General features: G+C 49.5%; 1 protein-coding gene and 1 long non-coding RNA gene across 3 annotated transcripts in view; one reads left to right on the plus strand and one right to left on the minus strand.

The window, feature by feature from the left end:
* Nucleotides 1-23,998, minus strand: part of POU2F3 (POU class 2 homeobox 3) — a 70,729-nt gene that overhangs the window by 19,592 nt on the left and 27,139 nt on the right. For both annotated transcript variants that reach the window (XM_075604134.1, XM_075604133.1), the window contains exon 3: nt 13,266-13,300. In XM_075604134.1, the coding sequence (XP_075460249.1) occupies nt 13,266-13,300 (35 nt within the window). The remainder of the gene's footprint in view (nt 1-13,265; nt 13,301-23,998) is intronic.
* Nucleotides 1-23,998, plus strand: part of LOC142496978 (uncharacterized) — a 43,469-nt gene that overhangs the window by 4,690 nt on the left and 14,781 nt on the right. The gene's annotated exons all lie outside the window — the stretch shown is intronic.

Genomic DNA, 23,998 nt, shown 5'->3' on the forward strand with positions numbered 1-23,998 from the left:
TGTACCTATAAAACCTGCGCGGTGCAGACTTTGCGCGGCACTGCACCTATAAAACCTGCGCAGTGCAGACTTTATGCGGCAGTGCACCTATAAAACCTGCGCGGTGCAGACTTTACACGGCAGTGCACCTTATAAAACCTGCGCAGTGCAGACTTTACGCGGCAGTGCACCTATAAAACCTGCGCAGTGCAGACTTTACGCGGCAGTGCACCTATAAAACCTGCGCAGTGCAGACTTTGCGCGGCAGTGCACCTATAAAACCTGCGCAGTGCAGACTTTGCGCGGCAGTGCACCTATAAAACCTGTGCAGTGCAGACTTTGCGCGGCAGTGCACCTATAAAACCTGCGCAGTGCAGACTTTGCGCGGCAGTGCACCTATAAAACCTGCGCGGTGCAGACTTTACACGGCAGTGCATCTATAAAACCTGCGCGGTGCAGACTTTACACGGCAGTGCATCTATAAAACCTGCGCGGTGCAGACTTTACACGGCAGTGCACCTATAAAACCTGCGCGGTGCAGACTTTACACGGCAGTGCACCTATAAAACCTGCGCAGTGCAGACTTTACGCGGCAGTGCACCTATAAAACCTGCGCAGTGCAGACTTTAGGCGGCAGTGCACCTATAAAACCTGCGCGGTGCAGACTTTGCGCGGCAGTGCACCTATAAAACCTGCGCGGTGCAGACTTTGCGCGGCAGTGCACCTATAAAACCTGCGCAGTGCAGACTTTACACGGCAGTGCACCTATAAAACCTGCGCAGTGCAGACTTTAGGCGGCAGTGCACCTATAAAACCTGCGCGGTGCAGACTTTGCACGGCAGTGCACCTATAAAACCTGCGCAGTGCAGACTTTACACGGCAGTGCACCTTATAAACCCTGCGCGGTGCAGACTTTACGCGGCAGTGTACCTATAAAACCTGCGCGGTGCAGACTTTATGCGGCAGTGCACCTATAAAACCTGCGCGGTGCAGACTTTACACGGCAGTGCACCTTATAAAACCTGCGCAGTGCAGACTTTACGCGGCAGTGCACCTATAAAACCTGCGCAGTGCAGACTTTACGCGGCAGTGCACCTATAAAACCTGCGCAGTGCAGACTTTGCGCGGCAGTGCACCTATAAAACCTGCGCAGTGCAGACTTTGCGCGGCAGTGCACCTATAAAACCTGCGCGGTGCAGACTTTACACGGCAGTGCACCTATAAAACCTGCGCAGTGCAGACTTTACGCGGCAGTGCACCTATAAAACCTGCGCAGTGCAGACTTTAGGCGGCAGTGCACCTATAAAACCTGCGCGGTGCAGACTTTGCGCGGCAGTGCACCTATAAAACCTGTGCGGTGCAGACTTTGCGCGGCAGTGCACCTATAAAACCTGCGCAGTGCAGACTTTACACGGCAGTGCACCTATAAAACCTGCGCAGTGCAGACTTTAGGCGGCAGTGCACCTATAAAACCTGCGCGGTGCAGACTTTGCGCGGCAGTGCACCTATAAAACCTGCGCAGTGCAGACTTTACACGGCAGTGCACCTTATAAACCCTGCGCGGTGCAGACTTTACGCGGCAGTGCACCTATAAAACCTGCGCAGTGCAGACTTTACACGGCAGTGCACCTTATAAACCCTGCGCGGTGCAGACTTTACACGGCAGTGCACCTATAAAACCTGCGCAGTGCAGACTTTACACGGCAGTGCACCTTATAAACCCTGCGCGGTGCAGACTTTACGCGGCAGTGTACCTATAAAACCTGCGCGGTGCAGACTTTACGCGGCAGTGTACCTATAAAACCTGCGCGGTGCAGACTATGCGCGGCAGTGCACCTATAAAACCTGCGCGGTGCAGACTTTACACGGCAGTGCACCTATAAAACCTGCGCAGTGCAGACTTTATGCGGCAGTGCACCTTATAAACCCTGCGCGGTGCAGACTTTACGCGGCAGTGTACCTATAAAACCTGCGCAGTGCAGACTTTACACGGCAGTGCACCTTATAAACCCTGCGCGGTGCAGACTTTACGCGGCAGTGTACCTATAAAACCTGCGCGGTGCAGACTTTACGCGGCAGTGCACCTATAAAACCTGCGCAGTGCAGACTTTAGGCGGCAGTGCACCTATAAAACCTGCACAGTGCAGACTTTAGGCGGCAGTGCACCTATAAAACCTGCGCAGTGCAGACTTTACACGGCAGTGCACCTTATAAACCCTGCGCGGTGCAGACTTTACACGGCAGTGCACCTTATAAACCCTGCGCGGTGCAGACTTTACGCGGCAGTGCACCTATAAAACCTGCGCAGTGCAGACTTTACGCGGCAGTGCACCTATAAAACCTGCGCAGTGCAGACTTTACACGGCAGTGCACCTATAAAACCTGCGCAGTGCAGACTTTACGCGGCAGTGTACCTATAAAACCTGCGCGGTGCAGACTTTGCGCGGCAGTGCACCTATAAAACCTGCGCAGTGCAGACTTTATGCGGCAGTGCACCTATAAAACCTGCGCGGTGCAGACTTTACACGGCAGTGCACCTTATAAACCCTGCGCAGTGCAGACTTTACGCGGCAGTGCACCTATAAAACCTGCGCAGTGCAGACTTTACGCGGCAATGCACCTATAAAACCTGCGCAGTGCAGACTTTGCGCGGCAGTGCACCTATAAAACCTGCGCAGTGCAGACTTTGCGCGGCAGTGCACCTATAAAACCTGTGCAGTGCAGACTTTGCGCGGCAGTGCACCTATAAAACCTGCGCAGTGCAGACTTTGCGCGGCAGTGCACCTATAAAACCTGCGCAGTGCAGACTTTGCGCGGCAGTGCACCTATAAAACCTGCGCGGTGCAGACTTTACACGGCAGTGCATCTATAAAACCTGCGCGGTGCAGACTTTACACGGCAGTGCATCTATAAAACCTGCGCGGTGCAGACTTTACACGGCAGTGCACCTATAAAACCTGCGCGGTGCAGACTTTACACGGCAGTGCACCTATAAAACCTGCGCAGTGCAGACTTTACGCGGCAGTGCACCTATAAAACCTGCGCAGTGCAGACTTTAGGCGGCAGTGCACCTATAAAACCTGCGCGGTGCAGACTTTACACGGCAGTGCACCTATAAAACCTGCGCGGTGCAGACTTTGCGCGGCAGTGCACCTATAAAACCTGCGCAGTGCAGACTTTACACGGCAGTGCACCTTATAAACCCTGCGCGGTGCAGACTTTACGCGGCAGTGCACCTATAAAACCTGCGCAGTGCAGACTTTACACGGCAGTGCACCTTATAAAACCTGCGCGGTGCAGACTTTACACGGCAGTGCACCTATAAAACCTGCGCAGTGCAGACTTTACACGGCAGTGCACCTTATAAACCCTGCGCGGTGCAGACTTTACGCGGCAGTGTACCTATAAAACCTGCGCGGTGCAGACTTTACGCGGCAGTGTACCTATAAAACCTGCGCGGTGCAGACTATGCGCGGCAGTGCACCTATAAAACCTGCGCGGTGCAGACTTTACGCGGCAGTGCACCTATAAAACCTGCGCAGTGCAGACTTTACGCGGCAGTGTACCTATAAAACCTGCGCAGTGCAGACTTTACGCGGCAGTGCATCTATAAAACCTGCGCGGTGCAGACTTTACGCGGCAGTGTACCTATAAAACCTGCGCGGTGCAGACTTTGCGCGGCAGTGCACCTATAAAACCTGCGCAGTGCAGACTTTATGCGGCAGTGCACCTATAAAACCTGCGCGGTGCAGACTTTACACGGCAGTGCACCTATAAAACCTGTGCGGTGCAGACTTTACGCGGCAGTGCACCTTATAAACCCTGCTCAGTGCAGACTTTACGCGGCAGTGCACCTATAAAACCTGCGCAGTGCAGACTTTACGCGGCAGTGCACCTATAAAACCTGCGCAGTGCAGACTTTACACGGCAGTGCACCTATAAAACCTGCGCAGTGCAGACTTTGCGCGGCAGTGCACCTATAAAACCTGCGCGGTGCAGACTTTACACGGCAGTGCACCTATAAAACCTGCGCGGTGCAGACTTTACACGGCAGTGCATCTATAAAACCTGCGCGGTGCAGACTTTACGCGGCAGTGCACCTATAAAACCTGCGCGGTGCAGACTTTACACGGCAGTGCATCTATAAAACCTGTGCAGTGCAGACTTTGCGCGGCAGTGCACCTATAAAACCTGCGCGGTGCAGACTTTACACGGTAGTGCATCTAAAAAACCTGCGCGGTGCAGACTTTACACGGCAGTGCATCTATAAAACCTGCGCAGTGCAGACTTTACACGGCAGTGCACCTATAAAACCTGCGCGGTGCAGACTTTACACGGTAGTGCACCTATAAAACCTGCGCAGTGCAGACTTTACGCGGCAGTGCACCTTATAAACCCTGCGCGGTGCAGACTTTACACGGCAGTGCACCTATAAAACCTGCGCAGTGCAGACTTTACACGGCAGTGCACCTTATAAACCCTGCGCGGTGCAGACTTTACGCGGCAGTGTACCTATAAAACCTGCGCGGTGCAGACATTACGCGGCAGTGTACCTATAAAACCTGCGCGGTGCAGACTATGCGCGGCAGTGCACCTATAAAACCTGCGCGGTGCAGACTTTACGCGGCAGTGTACCTATAAAACCTGCGCAGTGCAGACTTTACGCGGCAGTGCACCTATAAAACCTGCGCAGTGCAGACTTTACGCGGCAGTGCATATATAAAACCTGCGCGGTGCAGACTTTACGCGGCAGTGCACCTATAAAACCTGCGCAGTGCAGACTTTACACGGCAGTGCACCTATAAAACCTGCGCAGTGCAGACTTTACGCGGCAGTGCATCTATAAAACCTGCGCGGTGCAGACTTTACGCGGCAGTGTACCTATAAAACCTGCGCAGTGCAGACTTTGCGCGGCAGTGCACCTATAAAACCTGCGCAGTGCAGACTTTATGCGGCAGTGCACCTATAAAACCTGCGCGGTGCAGACTTTACACGGCAGTGCACCTTATAAACCCTGCGCAGTGCAGACTTTACGCGGCAGTGCACCTATAAAACCTGCGCAGTGCAGACTTTACGCGGCAGTGCACCTATAAAACCTGCGCAGTGCAGACTTTACACGGCAGTGCACCTATAAAACCTGCGCAGTGCGGACTTTGCGCGGCAGTGCACCTATAAAACCTGCGCGGTGCAGACTTTACGCGGCAGTGCACCTATAAAACCTGCGCAGTGCAGACTTTACGCGGCAGTGCACCTATAAAACCTGCGCAGTGCAGACTTTACGCGGCAGTGCACCTATAAAACCTGCGCAGTGCAGACTTTACACGGCAGTGCACCTATAAAACCTGCGCAGTGCAGACTTTACGCGGCAGTGCACCTATAAAACCTGCGCAGTGCAGACTTTGCACGGCAGTGCACCTATAAAACCTGCGCGGTGCAGACTTTGCACGGCAGTGCACCTATAAAACCTGCGCGGTGCAGACTTTACGCGGCAGTGCACCTATAAAACCTGCGCTGTGCAGACTTTACACGGCAGTGCACCTATAAAACCTGCGCGGTGCAGACTTTACGCGGCAGTGCACCTATAAAACCTGCGCGGTGCAGACTTTACGCGGCAGTGCACCTATAAAACCTGCGCGGTGCAGACTTTACGCGGCAGTGCACCTATAAAACCTGCGCGGTGCAGACTTTACACGGCAGTGCACCTATAAAACCTGCGCAGTGCAGACTTTACGCGGCAGTGCATCTATAAAACCTGCGCAGTGCAGACTTTACACGGCAGTGCACCTATAAAACCTGCGCGGTGCAGACTTTACACGGCAGTGCACCTATAAAACCTGCGCGGTGCAGACTTTACGCGGCAGTGCACCTATAAAACCTGCGCTGTGCAGACTTTACGCGGCAGTGCACCTATAAAACCTGCGCAGTGCAGACTTTACGCGGCAGTGCACCTATAAAACCTGCGCGGTGCAGACTTTACGCGGCAGTGCACCTATAAAACCTGCGCAGTGCAGACTTTACGCGGCAGTGCACCTATAAAACCTGCGCAGTGCTGACTTTACACAGCAGTGCACCTATAAAACCTGCGCGGTGCAGACTTTACACGGCAGTGCACCTATAAAACCTGCGTGGTGCAGACTTTACACGGCAGTGCACCTATAAAACCTGCGCAGCGCAGACTTTACACGGCAGTGCACCTATAAAACCTGCGCAGTGCAGACTTTACGCGGCAGTGCAGCTATAAAACCTGCGCAGCGCAGACTTTACACGGCAGTGCACCTATAAAACCTGCGCAGTGCAGACTTTACGCGGGAGTGCACCTATAAAACCTGCGCGGTGCAGACTTTACGCGGCAGTGCACCTATAAAACCTGCGCGGTGCAGACTTTACGCGGCAGTGCACCTATAAAACCTGCGCGGTGCAGACTTTACGCGGAAGTGCACCTATAAAACCTGCGCATTGCAGACTTTACACGGCAGTGCACCTATAAAACCTGCGCAGTGCAGACTTTACACGGCAGTGCACCTATAAAACCTGCGCAGTGCAGACTTTACGCGGAAGTGCACCTATAAAACCTGCGCAGTGCAGACTTTACACGGCAGTGCACCTATAAAACCTGCGCAGTGCAGACTTTACACGGCAGTGCACCTATAAAACCTGCGCAGTGCAGACTTTACGCGGCAGTGCACCTATAAAACCTGCGCAGTGCAGACTTTACACGGCAGTGCACCTATAAAACCTGCGCATTGCAGACTTTACACGGCAGTGCACCTATAAAACCTGCGCAGTGCAGACTTTACGCGGCAGTGCACCTATAAAACCTGCGCAGTGCAGACTTTACACGGCAGTGCACCTATAAAACCTGCGCGGTGCAGACTTTACGCGGCAGTGCACCTATAAAACCTGCGCGGTGCAGACTTTACGCGGCAGTGCACCTATAAAACCTGCGCGGTGCAGACTTTACGCGGCAGTGCACCTATAAAACCTGCGCGGTGCAGACTTTACACAGCAGTGCACCTATAAAACCTGCGCGGTGCAGACTTTGCGCGGCAGTGCACCTATAAAACCTGCGCGGTGCAGACTTTACACGGCAGTGCACCTATAAAACCTGCGCGGTGCAGACTTTGCGCGGCAGTGCACCTATAAAACCTGTGCAGTGCAGACTTTACACGGCAGTGCACCTATAAAACCTGCGCGGTGCAGATTTTACGCGGCAGTGCACCTATAAAACCTGCGCGGTGCAGACTTTGCACGGCAGTGCACCTATAAAACCTGCGCGGTGCAGACTTTGCGCGGCAGTGCACCTATAAAACCTGCGCGGTGCAGACTTTACACGGCAGTGCACCTATAAAACCTGCGCAGTGCAGATTTTACGCGGCAGTGCACCTATAAAACCTGCGCGGTGCAGACTTTACACGGCAGTGCACCTATAAAACCTGCGCAGTGCAGATTTTACGCGGCAGTGCACCTATAAAACCTGCGCGGTGCAGATTTTACGCGGCAGTGCACCTATAAAACCTGCGCGGTGCAGACTTTGCGCGGCAGTGCACCTATAAAACCTGCGCAGTGCAGACTTTACGTGGCAGTGCACCTATAAAACCTGCGCGTGCAGACTTTACACGGGAGTGCACCTATAAAACCTGCGCGGTGCAGACTTTACGCGTCAGTGCACCTATAAAACCTGCGCGGTGCAGACTTTACGTGGCAGTGCACCTATAAAACCTGCGCAGTGCAGACTTTACACGGCAGTGCACCTATAAAACCTGCGCAGTGCAGACTTTACATGGCAGTGCACCTATAAAACCTGCGCAGTGCAGACTTTACGCAGCAGTGCACCTATAAAACTTGCGCAGTGCAGACTTTGCGCTGCGGTGCAGACTTTGCGCTGCGGTGCAGACTTTGCGGTGCAGACTTTGCGCTGCGGTGCAGACTTTGCGGTGCAGACTTTGCGCTGAGGTGCAGACTTTGCGCTGCGGTGCAGACTTTGCGGTGCAGACTTTGTGCTGCGGTGCAGACTTTGCGGTGCAGACTTTGCGCTGCGGTGCAGACTTTGCGGTGCAGACTTTGCGCTGCGGTGCACGGCGCATTTTGTCCTCTGGTGTTTGCACAGCAGGTCACAATCTTTGCACCATAATCATGAACATTCTCATTGTACTTTCTAGCACTGAAAGGGTTACACGCGCGTCTTTGCTTGTTTACCAACAAACTACAGAAGTGGGGCCCCCTTCCCCTCACCCCCCCAGGCCGTTCCGGGACAGCCACACCTCAAACAGGACAGGACCCAGCTTGTTGAACTGAATCCCCTACAGGGATCAATCCAAAGTTCCGGGAGCGCCGCGGCCAAGAAAAGCAGCGTATCCGGCACCTCGGAGTTATAGCACCAAAAGGGTCGCTGGGGTCTCCCGGGCTGCACAACTGGAGCAAAAGCAGTGCAACAATAGCACCAGATCGGTCAAAGAGAAGGAATCCCGCTGAGAATAGTTTTTCCCTTTGATACATCTGACGCTGGGTTTCTCCCCCCTAATTTTGGAGCTTAAGAGCAGGGGCGGCCAACCCCAGCCACCAACAGGTCAGGTTTAAGGAAATCCCTGCTTCAACGCAGGTGGCTCATTCATAATGACTGAGCCACTGATTGGGCCACCTGTGCTGAAGCAGGGATATCTTTAGAACCAGACTTGTCGGTGGCCCTTGAAGACTGGAGTTGGCCACCCCTGCTTTAGTGGATAACCCCCGTGGAACAATATTGAGAAGCTGGCGCAGTGATGTCCCTTCTCATCATGGGGAAGCAGCCAGACGTGCAGCAGGGAACGAGGAACACTGTGCAGACGGAAGTAGATGGTTTACGATAGAACCTGTGTGTGACACATTGGCACATGCCGCAGCTGGATAAGCAGTGAGCACACTGGCACATGTATCAGCCGTACCGCGTATTGTCCAGAGAATGTCACACGCAGCAAACGCAGCAAGAGATTGGGAATGTGTAAATGTGTGACATCCGTGTTTGGGATATGACATTTATTTAGGGATTCTGAGGAGAATATTATATACAGCATTATACCAGCTGTATGGTGGGTATTGTATTGTATGTCTTTATTTGTATAGCGCCAAAAGTGAGCTCAGCGCTGCACAAAGAATACAGTACAGGGAATTATAATAATTCGATAAGTGCAGCAAAATCAGACAATAGGAAAGGAAATCCCTGCCCGGAAGAGCTTACACTCTAAGATGTTGATGGGAAACTTACAGGGACAGCAGGTGAGGGAATAAGTGCTGTAGGTGGCAGTGCTTGGTCACAGTGGGTGGTAGGAGTGACAGTGACTATGGGACAGTAGCATAAGTGCAGGTTATTGGGATGCTTGATTTGTGGGGCGAGTTTTAAGGTTAGTCAGTATTAAATCAGAAGGTTAACATCATTTTCAGGGGAAGAGATGACAGGGAGGAGTGGGCGAGAGCAGGTGTGTATGTCTGGCTTCATTCAGGCTTAGGGGAGATCCCCAGCAGCAGGAAGGAGTAGATAGAGGGTGTGAGTAGAGGATTTGTGTGGGTGTTTTTTATTGATGGGTAAAGAAGTTGTTGGGAGAGAGGTGTATAAATAAGTATGTGGGCAGTGGGGATGGAGAGAACAGAGACGTTCACCAAGGAGTGAGGAAACAGTAAACAGAAAAAGCAATTTGGGAGGGCAGAGTGAGGTGCCGGAGGAGAGACGGTGTTCCCATTGATATGATCCTTTCCACCTCTGCGGGAAAACAGAGAGATTTATGGAACATGCCGGGGACGTTGGAAATGGCCATCAATTGACTGCAATAGGAAGACATTTCTCTTTGCATATTTTATATATATTGGAGTATTTTGCTCTTCATGGGAGTTAATCTTTGTTTTGATTTGTTACATTTGGTGTGAAACCTTGTGTTTATGTGATTTCTGGATTCTTTTTTTGTGTGTTTTTCGCAGGAAGTACAGAAGCCCCTGTTCACTGAAACGTGCTGAGCTTATCTCCCAGTGATTTGAATGGGTGTTAGGGCGTGCTAAAGCACAGCACCATTTAGTGAATAAGGGCCCAAGAGAGCATCCATTTTTTTTTAAAACTTTTATCTGTTAAGGTGTGTTTTTATTTTTGCCTTAGTCAAAGACTGAGCCACTGATTGAGCCCCCTGTACTGAAGCAGGGATATCCTGAAAACCTGACTTGTGTGGGGGGTGGGGGGTGTCTATATAAGTGGTAATCTAGCACCCTTTGTTTCTTTACAAATATTCGACAATACTTGCACCAATATTCACCAACATTTGTAGCACCATTTTCACGAGAGTCGGTGTTATGGTGATTTCCAAGTCAGATATTAGCTGTTGGCTTGTATGAAGAGGTTTAAATCTTTTTCACCAGCTGCAAACGTCCAAAATCCCCCCAGTTTCACCGTCTCTGCGACTTTCTAGCGTATCACTGATATACCAACCCTATTTTAAAGCTCTTTGTGGGGTGGTAATGAAATTCAGGTGCTGTTTGTTTGCATTATTTTAGCAGAATTGGCTAATGAACCCTCTCTGCTCTTTGCTGAGAGAGAAACTTGCCTAAAGGGTCCCTAAAAAAGAAGCCTGACCTCACCCCTCCTCCTGTGCCCCCCACTATTAAACATACACTGAACAGTCACAGAACCCTCACCCTGCATCCACCACCTTCCGCCTTTTAGAGGGTAAGCTCTTCAGCGCCCTAACTTCTCTGTGTATAATACCAGTCTGTGTTAATGTAATATTTTGGTATATTGTAATTGTATCTCTTTTGGACAATAGAATATGGTGGAGCCTTATAAATATAATAATACTTATTACTACTGTTATTAATGTACACCATGCTAAAATAATTTGTAGCACAGAAATTGACTCCCTTTTCTTCTCCTTCAGTCTCACGCTCAGGCTAAAACATGTTGCCACTTCTACTGTTACATTGCCAACATCCGCCCTTTCCTCTGTGAATTTACTGCTAAAGCTGCGATGCCTGCCCGTATCCTCTCCCGCCTGGATTACTGTAACATACTGCTCACAGGCCTCCCGGCCTCGCAAGGTTCTCCTTTGCAAACTATCCCAAACTCTGCTGCTAGAATAAATTCACTTTCTCACAAAACAGTCTCTGCTCATCTCAGCATTGATGTCCTGTTTTGCCCCTGCTCATCTCCTGCGCTCTGCCCATAACTGTCTCCTCTCCGCCCCTTTCACCTCGACTGCTCTATCTCACCTTAAACCCTTTCCCTCACTGCCCATTACCTGTGGAACTCTCACACACACACAGTATACGCCAGCACCCACTCTCCCCACCTTTAAGACTCACATTAAAACTCATCTCTTAAATGAAGTACCCCAATAGCCTGCACTCATGGCTACTGTCCCACACCCACAGTCACTCCCACCCACCATGGTGGCCAAGCACTGCCGTCTACTGCACCTACCCACCATCAAGGCCAGGCACTGCCATCTACTGCACTTATTCCCTCACCTGCTGCCTCTATAAGTCTCCCAACATACCACTTAGATTGTAAGCTTTCCGGGACAGGGATTTATTTTTTCTATATTCTGATTTTACGCTTGTTCCCTGTAATGTGTTGTCTCTTTTGTAAAGTGCTGAGACCATTGGTAGCGCTATATAAGTAATATACTGTATATACATACAGTACAGTAGGGGTGTGAAGACCACAACAAAAAGTACATGTTACCATACTCTGGTACAGTAGAAAACGAGGACCAGTAATTAGAATAATGATCATTGAGATCTCTGTGGAGCGTCTCTACGTCTTGTCAGTGAGCTTCACATAATGAGGAGGCCCACTGAGAATAACAAGTTTGGTACTTTACTGAGCAAGTCATTTACACATCATTTAAAATGCAGGGAAACGGATTTCGGCGGATTCGCCCACCTCTCATTATACAGCTTGTTTAGCTAAGCCTGTGATGCGGAAGGCAGAATCAGTAGACCCCCTCAAAGACAGTTCTTTAATCTTACTGGGTTCATCATTTGGATTTTGGTCACTGATTCTGTATGGTGGAGCCGGTACTAGTTGCAAACCAGACACAGCCATGGTGGGTAACTCTCAAAAGTGCAGCAAAGATAGGTAATCCATGAGTGTATCGGCAAGTCATTACCCAGAATCCTCATCTGCAGCTTAACCACGGACGTGACAATGGCATGAATAAGGCACGGACGTCGTATCTTTGCTGTGCTTGACTGTATCTGATCCCACAAGACTTCAAATGTAAGATAACACTCAACGTGCCTGAGCTTGCGCTGGCTGCAACAGCACCCGAAAAATACACACAGGGCGTGCTCTTTACTGAAACTGTGATCCATAGAGCCAGGGGGGGGAGAGAGGAGAGGCGGAGGAGGTTGGAAAAGGAGAGAATGAGAAAAAAACCACAGGACATGGAGGGATGGTGGGAGGGGAGAAAGACTTGTCTAGACACAGAGAGATATAACAATTACCAACTCTTCAAGGAGACTCCCTACTAAGTAGCTTAAACAGTGCATCATTCCCACTTGCTCCCTGAAGAAAGTTCCCACGTCCGAATGTGAGCCAATGAAATAACAAAGAGGTCCCCCCCCCCTACTTTCCTTCCATATCTTCTTGATAAAAGCTTTCCTGTTCAGACAGAAGTGGGGGGGGGGGGGGGGGGAGGGGAGGGGATCACCTGGTCTCTGTTCTCTGCACTGGCTGCCTATAAAATGATGAATTTATTTAAAGATTGGTTGGTGACATTCCAAGCACTACATGACCAGAGTCCCAGCTATCTGAGAGAGTGTCTAGTTCTCTACACTCCCATTCGCTCACTTCCATCTGCAGATGAAGGACTCCTAACAGTTCCCAGAATCCCCCTGACTTCCTTTGGCGCCCGAGCTTTTAGCCACGCTGCTCCCACTCTCTGGAACAGTCTGCCACGTACAGCGCGAGAGACCCCCTCTCCGGGAATCTATAGAAACAGGCTCAGGAGCGACCTGCTTACCCAGGCATTTCATTACTGACCCACAACCTGCCCCATATTTAATAGCTATAGTACCGTCCCGTCCCGTAATGAAATCTTTCCTTGTGTGTGGTCTCTTTTATAACCTTAAATGTTTTCTTCTTTTCCCCTTTTGTTACTGGGAAGCACTTTGAGTCCTATTGAAGCGCTATATAAAGTTATTATTATTATTATTTATTATATAACTGCAGGCTTGTGCCGTTGCTGCAGAACACCTCAGACTTTTCCATAATCTTCCTGCCTCGTGAGCGTTTATTAAAAGAAATCTGCAGGGGTCCCGGACCTCACCTGTCTGCTGAAGTCCAATGTGTCCCGCTCACCTCCTGAAACCAAAACAGAAACATCTCTCAGTCTCACGTACAAAAAAACACTAACCCCTCAATACAAACACCCGACCCCCCAAATACAAACACCTCTACCCCCCAAATACAAATACCTCTAGTCCCCCCAAATACAAATACCTCTAGCCCCCCCAAATACAAACACCTCTACCCCCAAATAAAAACACCTCTAGCCCCCCAAATACAAACACATCTACCCCCCAATACAAACACTCGACCCCCCCAAATTCAAACACCTCTAACCCCCCAAATACAAACACCACTACCCCAAATACAAACACCCCGATCCCTCCCAAATACAAACACCTCTAACCCCCAAATACAAACACCTCTAATCCCCCCAATACAAACACCAACACCCCCCCCAAAACAAACACCCCAAACCCTCCCAAATACAAACACCTCTAAGCCCCCTAAATACAAACACCTCTAACCCCCAAATACAAACACCACTACCCCCCCCAATACAAACACCCCGATCCCCCCCAAATACAAACACCTCTACCGCCCTGTAAAAGGGACTTATCACTGTTTGAGAGAAACTGCCTCTAAATCCAGTAGTGTGCTGGTTAATTGCACACAGGCAATCAACCAGACTCCACCTGGTTGATTAGGACACTTAGAAAAGCCTGATGTGAGAAACAGGGGAGTGATTCCTGCCACAGGAAAGCAGAGAAGCCTGCACACAGACACTGTCTTGAGCACAAAGGCTGTGCTGAGATCAAGACATCCAGACACCCAGACACCTATATTTCCTGGACACAGAGGACCCAGGAACCTGCCAGAGACTGACATTGAGGGCCACCTGCTTAAGGTACCTCCTGAGACTTTGGGGTGATAGGCTGGTAATGGGAATATCCCTCCAGTCCTGCAGATAACGTCTGGGGAAGTAAGTTAGCCCTTACAAAGGGATAGAAGTTTGTTATTTTGTTGTTTTTGTATGTTTTGCCTGGATAAAGGAACAAGCTCAATAAAGCCAAGATCGAATTTCAAACCAGAGACAGAACATAAAACACAGACAGAGCTCAGTGCACATCCAGTGAAACTTATACACGGTACAGTGCCTAAATATATATGTATAGATATCTATTAAATAAAATGGCCTTTTAGTTTAACATTTTGGCCAAATTGTTGTAAGCCCCTGAGCCACTACACGGCAGACCACATCTCAAGTGTCCCTAACACTAATATAAATTCTTAATAACCTGTGCATTACCAGGAAGAATGATTTATAATAAATCTGTCAAAATTAGATGCATAGTTCTAAGTCTGATTGAAGCTTTTATTAACCTGTACATTACCAGGAAAAGCACTCTGTATTAGATTTGTCACAATCATACTGCAAGCAAGCAAGTTCCCCTGAGAGTGGGAGATGCTATGGAGTGAGCTTTTAACCATTTAAATGTGGGAGGGGGTGAGCTTCAATTAGGTAGGAGGTTGCCACCCTCCAATCAGCTAAGACTAGCTGAACAAGAATTGTAAAACATACAGGATACCTACAAGGGTTTTTTTGGGGTTCAATATGAGCTTGTACAGTAGGTGTCCTGTATGTTTTACAAGATATAATTTCACCCTGATCGGTCTCCATTATATGAACCTCTGCACATATCTCTTACATATGGCATCAGAAGTGGGATGAGAGGTGGCCCTTGAAGTTTAAAGGGGCCCCGGAGACTGCTTTTGAATTTTTTGTGCTTTTGCCTGCATACAGAAATCATGTGCAGAAGTGACCAGATGTCACGCTGTGCTCACCACAAAAAGACGGGACCACGGTGCTGAGGTGGGAAAGGATAGTACGCCACCCACCGCCACTGGGGCGCTTCTCGATTGTAGAGTTGGTCGGGGTAGCCGGGTCGGGGAGGAGAGGTATGGAACGTTGCAGGTACTATTATCCGTGTCTGGGTTTGGAGAGAGCAGAGTCGCTGTAGTCCATTTGCCGAGGTCAGGTTTGGAGAAGCGTGGATAGTCGTGGAAAGACAGATCGGTACACAGGAAGGTAAGCAGCAAGACAAGGCAAGACTGTGGAGACGGAGAAGAGGTGAGTGCAACGCAACTGGAACTATGCTCAGCCGATTTGCCAGTGGGGCAGCTGAGCATATATAGGAGAGAGCGCCCAATGAGTGTGCAAGGTGAGGACTGTGGTAGGGCAGGGTGCAGGTGCCGAGGGCCAAATTGAGTGAGGAGGTGGATCTAGTTAGAGTGCGTGTGCGCACCGTGCTCGTCCGTGATTGGCACTATTAAGAAGCGAAGGCGCACGAGTGCGCCAGTGCAGCGGTGATCGCCCGGCGTGGGAGGAGGCGGGAGTGAGCGGCGCGGACTAGCCCGTGGCAGTGAAGGTGAGTGGGGACACAGCCGATGGTGGCGTAGCTCCCTGAGACACACACCAGAATGAAAGGGCTTCACATCCAGGCAGGAAAACTACACTGCACTGAAGAAAGCCACAACGCCACAGTTTGATTGGGAGGACTGCGACAGACAGTGACCCACACAAGGGACTGATGCTGTGACCAGAGTCTACCCCACCACTTGTGGAAAAAAAAAACCTGCATTGGATTTTAAAATGGCCGCCCAGCTGAAGTCAAATACAGACTCTGCAAGAATGGGGAAGAAAATGTGTTCCTGGTGTAAAGAGCTCATCTACACGGAGCAGTGTCCCTTCAGACCTTATTCGGATGATGAGGGCGATCCTATGTGGCCCCAGAAAAAGGGCAGCAGCCAGAGGAATATTTTTTTCAACGTGCCAAGGATCTGCAGCAGCAAGCAATGCGCTGTGGTCACAAGAAAAATGCAGAACTTTTTCTTAGCAAGTGCATCCAGTATCACTTATGGGAAGGAATGTGTGCACAGTACAGCTGATGTCTCAGAACCTACCACAGTAAAGAAGAAAATGTCTACAGAGACGCCTGTGAGAGCTACGAACTCTGCAAGCAAAGTCTGACCACCTGTAGGACTACCAGCTGGGGATCTAGCAAATACAGAGAAAACAGCTTCAATAGCGCCTCCCGAGGTCAGGAAGAAAAATGCACCTGATTGCCCCAAAATGGAGGGCAAGATGTGACATTCCTGTAATGAACCCGACCCCATGGAAGAGTGGCCCTGCCGGTCCTATGAGGATACGGAGAAGGATGAAGATATCTCTAATGGGGAACTTGAACCGAGTCACAATCACATACACCCCAAGAATGGTGGATGTGCCTAAACAAACAGGTCTCTATGACCCAGAATATTCCTGCCAGCTAATGCAACAGAAAGAAAATCCTGGCAGATATAGTGAAGCTGCTGAAGTTTTAAATAAAGACGGAGACCCCAGTATCCCTGATGGGACGGAGTCGTCCAAAACAAAATGGCAGAAAAAGAAAAGCAGTTCTTCACTTACCGTGGAAGGAACAGACACGTCCGCAGATCCCGCGGAGGAAAAGGGGGACCGAGATGCCCAGCAGCCCAGAGAAAATGGAGGATTCGTCACACAGAGGACAGAATATCCAGAGGGCTCAAAGCAGAAGTCATGTAACCCAAAGAAGTGTCTGTCCGGTGCCAACAATGAGGAACCCTAAACCGACCAGACCAGGGAAGCGGAGCCAGAACCAGTGCGTGACGATCCCTTGACCAGCCCTGAAGATGCACTGCAGGCTGCCATGCATAACTGTGATCTGATCTGCAAATGATTGAAACAGGAGATGGAAGCTAATGCCAGCCTACATAGTGATCTGTTCTCAATCGCCTTTGACTGTGGGACAGTGATGAACATGGAGCGTCGCTTACGTAGTGACTTAGAGAACCGGATGACTGAGATGAAGACAGCAAACGCTACTATTACCACCATGGATGAAAAGGAGAGCCAATCTGATAGAATGATTGCTAATCTGAAACAGAAGTATGAGGAGGCACTGAAAGAGATTACTCTCTCAGCAAGAGGTTCGTAAGTGCCATAGAGAGGTGGAAGTCTCTCAGAATGAGGTTCATACTCTCCGAATAGAACTGAATGCCTCACACGAGGAGGTCAACAGTGTCCGGACAGAGGTGGACATGTCGCAGAATGAAATTCATACTCTCTGCGTAGCACTGGACCACATGGGCAATGAGAGGGCCTGGCTGGAGTTGGACAATGTCCAGCAGGAGCACCAGCAGCTGCAGGTCAGAAATAGAGAAAAGGAAACAGATTTAAGCCTTGCTCTGAGTCTACTGGGAAATGTAGAATCGCGACTCAACTCCAAAGAAGCTGAACTGGCAACTGCATTGAGTGGGAAAAGAAGTGCAGAAGGACAGCTTCAAGAGCTGAAAACTCAAATGGCTGTTCATGAAATGCTCTTTAAGTGATACCATGAAATGGCACGAGTCTTGGATAGTAGAAATAGATTCCGGACATCATAGAGAATTCAAAAGTACGCTTACAGAGGCTTTGCAAGACCTGAGCAAGGGTTACAAGGAATGGACAGTGCTAAATTGGAGTCCATGGAAAAGATGCGCAAACGCTCTGCAGCGCTGACCATACAGGCTGCCTACAGAGGAATGAAAACTCGTCAGCTAAATAGCCAGAATACAGCAGCCTGCCTTCTCCAATCCATATGGATAATGCAACATCAAAGGAAGAATTATGAACATTTGAAGCAGTGTGTAATCTTATCCAGTCAAATGTTAGGAAGTGTCTGCAGCAAAGATACTACAAAAAAAATGAAGAAAGCTGCTGGTGTGATTCAATCCAGATATAGGTTCTAGATTGCAACCAAGCAAGCTGTGCGTTGCTATAAGCGCACCTACAATGCATCTCAGTACTACGATCGGCTTTCCACACAAATCAGGAAAGAAAAAACGAATTACGACTGAGAAGTGCAATACCAATACAGTTATGCTACTGTGGCCCCAGGGCCCAAGCCATTTTCCTCACAATGAAGATAGCCGTTAGAAAGATACAGTCTTTGGCTAGCTTGAGGTAGAACTGTTTCGGTGTTCATACCTCTACAGGTACAACACTAGGTAACTACCAAACTGAGACGCCACAGGAGTCAATCGGTATGGATAAAAACTCCGCCCAGCTTGAACCACCCGTGAATATGGCTACAGAAACCAATGCAGGTGGTCACCCTAAACTCAAGGAAGAAAGGATCGCCCAACAGCGGGGAAAATACGTGACCGAGTGGTCAGACGAAGGAAAAGTCCTCCTCGAGCGACTGAAGAGTGCTGAGCTCAAGCACCTTCTTGAGGAGACAATACTGACCTGGAGAAACGGCTCTAATCCCAGCGGGACTGAGGGTTCTCCTTCTCCATCCACTCTCATTCGAGCCGCAGGGATATATCTAGTGAGAGTGGGAGGATGGGCTTTGGCCGTGGTAAGCCCAAGCTTCCCACAAACGGGAGGTATGTAACAGGGACTTATCAATGTTGGAGAGAAACTGCCTCTAAATGCAGCAGTGTGCTGGTTAATTGCACACAGGCAATCAACCAGACTCCACCTGGCTGATTAGGACTAGAAAAGCCTGATGTGAGAAACAGGAGAGAGATTCTTTAGCTCACAATTGGGCTTACACAGGAAAGCAGAGAAGCCTGCACACAGACATTGTCTTGAGCACAAAGGCTGTGCTGAGATCAAGACACCCAGAGACCTATATTTCCTGGACACAGAGGACCCAGGAACCTCCCAGAGACTGACATGGAGGGCACCTGCTTAAGGTACCTCCTGAGACTTTGGGGTAATAGGCTGGTAATGGGAATATCCCTCCAGTCCTGCAGATAGGGTCTGGGGAAGTAAGTTAGCCCTTACAAAGGGGTAGGGGTTTGTTATTTTGTTGTTTTTGTATGTTTTGCCTGGATAAAGGAACAAGCTCAATAAAGTCATGATATCATTTCACCCAAATCGGTCTCCATTATATGAACCTCTGCACACATCTCTTACACCCCCCCAAATACAAACACCTCTAATCCCCAAATACAAACACCCCTATCCCTCCCAAATACAAACACCTCTACCCCCCAATACAAACACCCCCATCCCTCCCAAATACAAACACCTCTACCCCCCAAAACAAGCACCCATATCCCTCCCAAATACAAACACCTCTAATCCCAAATACAAACACCCCCATCCCTCCCAAATACAAACACCACTACCCCCCAATACAAACACCCCCATCCCTCCCAAATACAAACACCTTTACCCCCCCAATACAAACACCCCCATCCCTCCCAAATACAAACACCACTACCCCCCCAATACAAACACCCCCATCCCTCCCAAATACAAACACATCTACCCCCCCAATACAAACGCACCTATCCCTCCCAAATACAAACACTTCTACCCCCCCAAAACAAGCACCCATATCCCTCCCAAATACAAACACCACTACCTTCTTTATACAAACACCCCATCCCTTCCAAATACAAACACCTCTACCCCCACAATACAAACACCCCATCCCTCCCAAATACAAACACTTCTACCCCCCAATACAAACACCCCATCCCTCCCAAATACAAACACCACTACCCCCACAATACAAACACCCCATCCCTCCCAAATACAAACACCACTACCCCCACAATACAAACACCCCATCCCTCCCAAATACAAACACCACTACCCCCCAATACAAACACCCCATCCCTCCCAAATACAAACACCTCTACCCCCCAATACAAACACCCCCATCCCTCCCAAATACAAACACCTCTACCCCCTCAATACAAACACCCCTATCCCTCCCAAATACAAACACCTCTACCCCCTCAATACAAATACCCCATCCCTCCCAAATACAAACACCTCTAACCCCCAATACAAGCACCCCTATCCCTCCCAAATACAAACACCTCTACCCCCCAATACAAACACCCCCATCCCTCCCAAATACAAACACCTCTACCCCCCAAAACAAGCACCCCCACCCTCTCAAATACAAACACCTCTACCCCCCAATACAAACACCCCTATCCCTCCCAAATACAAACACTTCTACCCCCCAATACAAACACCCCTATCCCTACCACATACAAACACCACTACCCCCCCAATACAAACACCCCCATCCCTCTCAAATACAAACACCTCTACCCCCCAATACAAACACCCCATCCCTCCCAAATACAAACACATCTACCCCCCAATACAAACACCCCTATCCCTCCCAAATACATACACCTCTACCCCCCAATACAAACACCCCATCCCTCCCAAATACAAACACCTCTACCCCCCAATACAAACACCCCTATCCCTACCACATACAAACACCACTACCCCCCCAATACAAACACCCCCATCCCTCCCAAATACAAACACCTCTACCCCCCAAAACAAGCACCCCTATCCCTCCCAAATACAAACACCACTACCCCCCAATACAAACACCCCTATCCCTCCCAAATACAAACACCTCTACCCCCCCAATACAAACACCTCTACCCCCCAATACAAACACCCCTATCTCTCCCAAATACAAACACCTCTACCCCCCCAATACAAACACCCCTATCTCTCCCAAATACAAACACCTCTACCCCCCCAATACAAACAACCCTATCTCTCCGAAATACAAACACCTCTAACCCCCCAGCCTGATGTGTGTGTATATGTGTGTGTGAGTGTGTGTATATGTGTGTGTGTGTATGTGTGTGGTACAGTATATACAGAACATGGTCACACGGGCTGCGTCCTTCTGTGCAGGATCTGCATCATGTGCTTTAGGCAGCGGACAGTAACACAGAGCACGATCTGTGTATTACACCCTTCCACATTCACTCACATCTATACCTCATTTAACCCTTTGCTGTTGGGTGGGCGCACAGCACATTGCTCTCTCATTCCACGTTGTAATCTTTGCCCCCTCTCCCCCATTCTCCTCTTCTACTCCCCCTCTCCCCTCCCTGACCCCGCTCCCCCATTCTCCTCCTCTTCTTCTCCCCCTCTTCCTTCTCTCCCCATCCCCTCCCTGCCCTCTCCCCCATTCTCCTCCTACTCCCCCTCTCCCCTCCCTGCCCCCTCTCCCCCATTCTCCTCTTCTACTCCCCCTCTACCCTCCCTGACCCCTCTCCCCTCCTCTTCTTCTACCCCTCTTCCTTCTCTTCCCATCCCCTCCCTGCCCCCTCCCCATTCTCCTCTTCTTTTCCCACTCCTCCCCCTCTCCTCCTCTCCCCCTCCCCTCTCCCCTTCCCTTCCCCCTCTCCTTCTCCCCCCTACCTCTCCTCCCCTCCTCCATCCCTCTCATCCTCCCACTCCCTCCTCTCCCCCTCCTTCTCCCTCCTCCCTCTCCTTTTCCCCCTCTCCCCCTCCCTCCCCCCCTTCTTTCCCATGTATATCCATTGTGGAAGATGAGCATACCGGGTGTCACATGTTGGGAAGTGTTTTTCCCGCGCTGGAAAAGAGTTTAGCTCCATTAAAATGACCGCAAGTGTGAGTGTGACCACGAGTGTGAGTGTGACTGCGAGTGTGATTGCGAGTGTCAGTGTGTGTGACCACAAGTGTGAGTGTCCGATTCCCGGTCAGACACTCAGCGAAAGAATAATAAAGGACATTGCACCCACAAATATGCTCCGTAAATGAAGCATTATATTAAATAATACCGGATATTATAAGGGTAGAACAATGCAAAAATTACAACAAATACAAAATTAGATTGTAAGCTCCCCGGAGCAGGGATTCCTGTTCCGAAATGTAACTTTTATGTCCGAAGCACTTATACCCATGATCTGTTATTTGTATTACTTGGAGCAGTAATATGACGATTCAGGCCATTAGCCCTTACCACATGCTGGGTGATGCTATATATAGGAACCAGCACACTCAGGTGAAAAATAAGTGTTTTTAATAAAGGTCGATGTGTATCTTTTTTTGATAAAGGTCCTATTGGCGAGAAAGACGACAACCTTTAATAAAAGCACTTATTTCTAATCTGAGCAGGCTGCTCTCTCTCTCCCCCTATCTCTCTCCTTTTCTCTCTCTCCCTCTACCACCCTCCCTCTCTTTCTCTCCTCTCTCTTCTCTCTCAACCTTCCCCCTCTCTCACTCTCTCCCTCTTCTACTCGCTCTTTCTTCTCTCTCTCTCTTTCCCACTCTCTCACTCTCCTGCTCACTCTCTCTTATCTCTCACTCTCTTTCCCCCTCTCCCTCTATTTCCCCCTCTCCTTCTCTCCCCCTCTCCTTCTCTCCTGTTCTCTCTCTCCTCTCCTTCTCTCTCCCCTCTCCTGTTCGCTCTCTTTTCTCTCCTGCTCACTTTCTCTTCTTTCACCCTCTCTTTCCTCCTCTCATCTCGCCTTTTCTCTCTCTCCCCCTCTTTCCCTCTCCTCTCACACTCTCTTTCCCCCTCTCCTTCTCTCTCTCTCCCTCTCCCTCTCCCCTCTCCTCTCTCCTCCCTCACCCTGCTGTCAGTGAGAGAGATCTCTGCCTATTTGCATAACCTGCTTATTTCCATATTGCACATTTCCAAAACCCAGGCTCGCAGTTCATGGGATGGAGGAGCAAAGGAGTTTGTTTGAAATTCAAATTAGGGCCATTGTGTCCCCATGGCAAAGAAATAGCAACAAAGGGCTGAGTCTGTGCCACAGGCACCTGCCTCTATCTCTCCTTATACACAGGCACCTGCCTCTATCTCTCCTTATACACAGGCACCTGCCTCTAACTCTCCTTATACACAGGTGCCTGACACATTATAGGGGAACGGAGCAGGCGTCCTCTCTCCACCAGCAACCACGCGGTTAACATTCCACAATCAGTGTCCAAAAATAGCAGTAATGCGGCTGAACAATAGAATTTAGATTGTAAGCTCTCTGGGCCAGGGATCCCCATTTCCTATTCTTATGTTTGTTGCACTTATAGGATTATAATGCCTTACTGTATATCCCTCTTGTAAAGCGCTAGCCAGATTGTTGGCGTGTATATATATATATATATATAAATATACATGGTTTTTTTTGTTACTTAGATTTTTATTGATCATTTTATATACATAAAGAAATAGGGTATACAAAACAGAAAAGGGAGGGGGGAGGATGCAATTATACTGTACAGATAAACTGGTTGTGGAACAATAAAGGGGAGGGAGATCAGGGAAGGGAGGGAGATCAGGGAAGGGAGGGAAGGGACAGCATTGGTAACAATATAACACAGTAAACAACAATTTAAATACCACATGTATCACTCTGTTCCAAGTATTCTAGTCTCTGGTTTTATTTCTTTTTGCCAGCACATTACAAGTTAATTCATTTTTAAATTGACCGTTTGAGAGATTCACACTGGTTTTATTAATGGGGGAGGGGGATATGGACTGTTCTCGCCAATACGTAACCCCTTTCAATACCAAAGCAGCGGCCCTGATGGGAAAACCAGCACCAGATGTACTGTATATATAAAATAATCAGATGAATGTTCCTCTGATAAATCCTGTGCTGTTTGCGTGTCTGTGCCAGGATTCATTTCATAAGCCACCTTTTGAAACAAACAGGTGCAGATAATGATATACACCCACCAAACACACACCCACTCTCCACAAACCCCCACGCCACACTCCCCACACACCCCCCCGCCACACTCCCCACACACAATTTCCACACACTTCCCACCCCCACCCACACACTCTTCTCTCTCTCTCTCTCTCTCTCTCTCTCTCTCTCTCTCTCTCTCTCTCTCTCTCTCTCTCTCTCTCTCTCTCTCCCTCTCCCTCTCCCTCTCCCTCTCCCTCTCCCTCTCCC

Source organism: Ascaphus truei, chromosome 6 (genome assembly GCF_040206685.1).
Source record: "Ascaphus truei isolate aAscTru1 chromosome 6, aAscTru1.hap1, whole genome shotgun sequence".
Taxonomy (NCBI): Eukaryota; Metazoa; Chordata; class Amphibia; order Anura; family Ascaphidae; genus Ascaphus; species Ascaphus truei.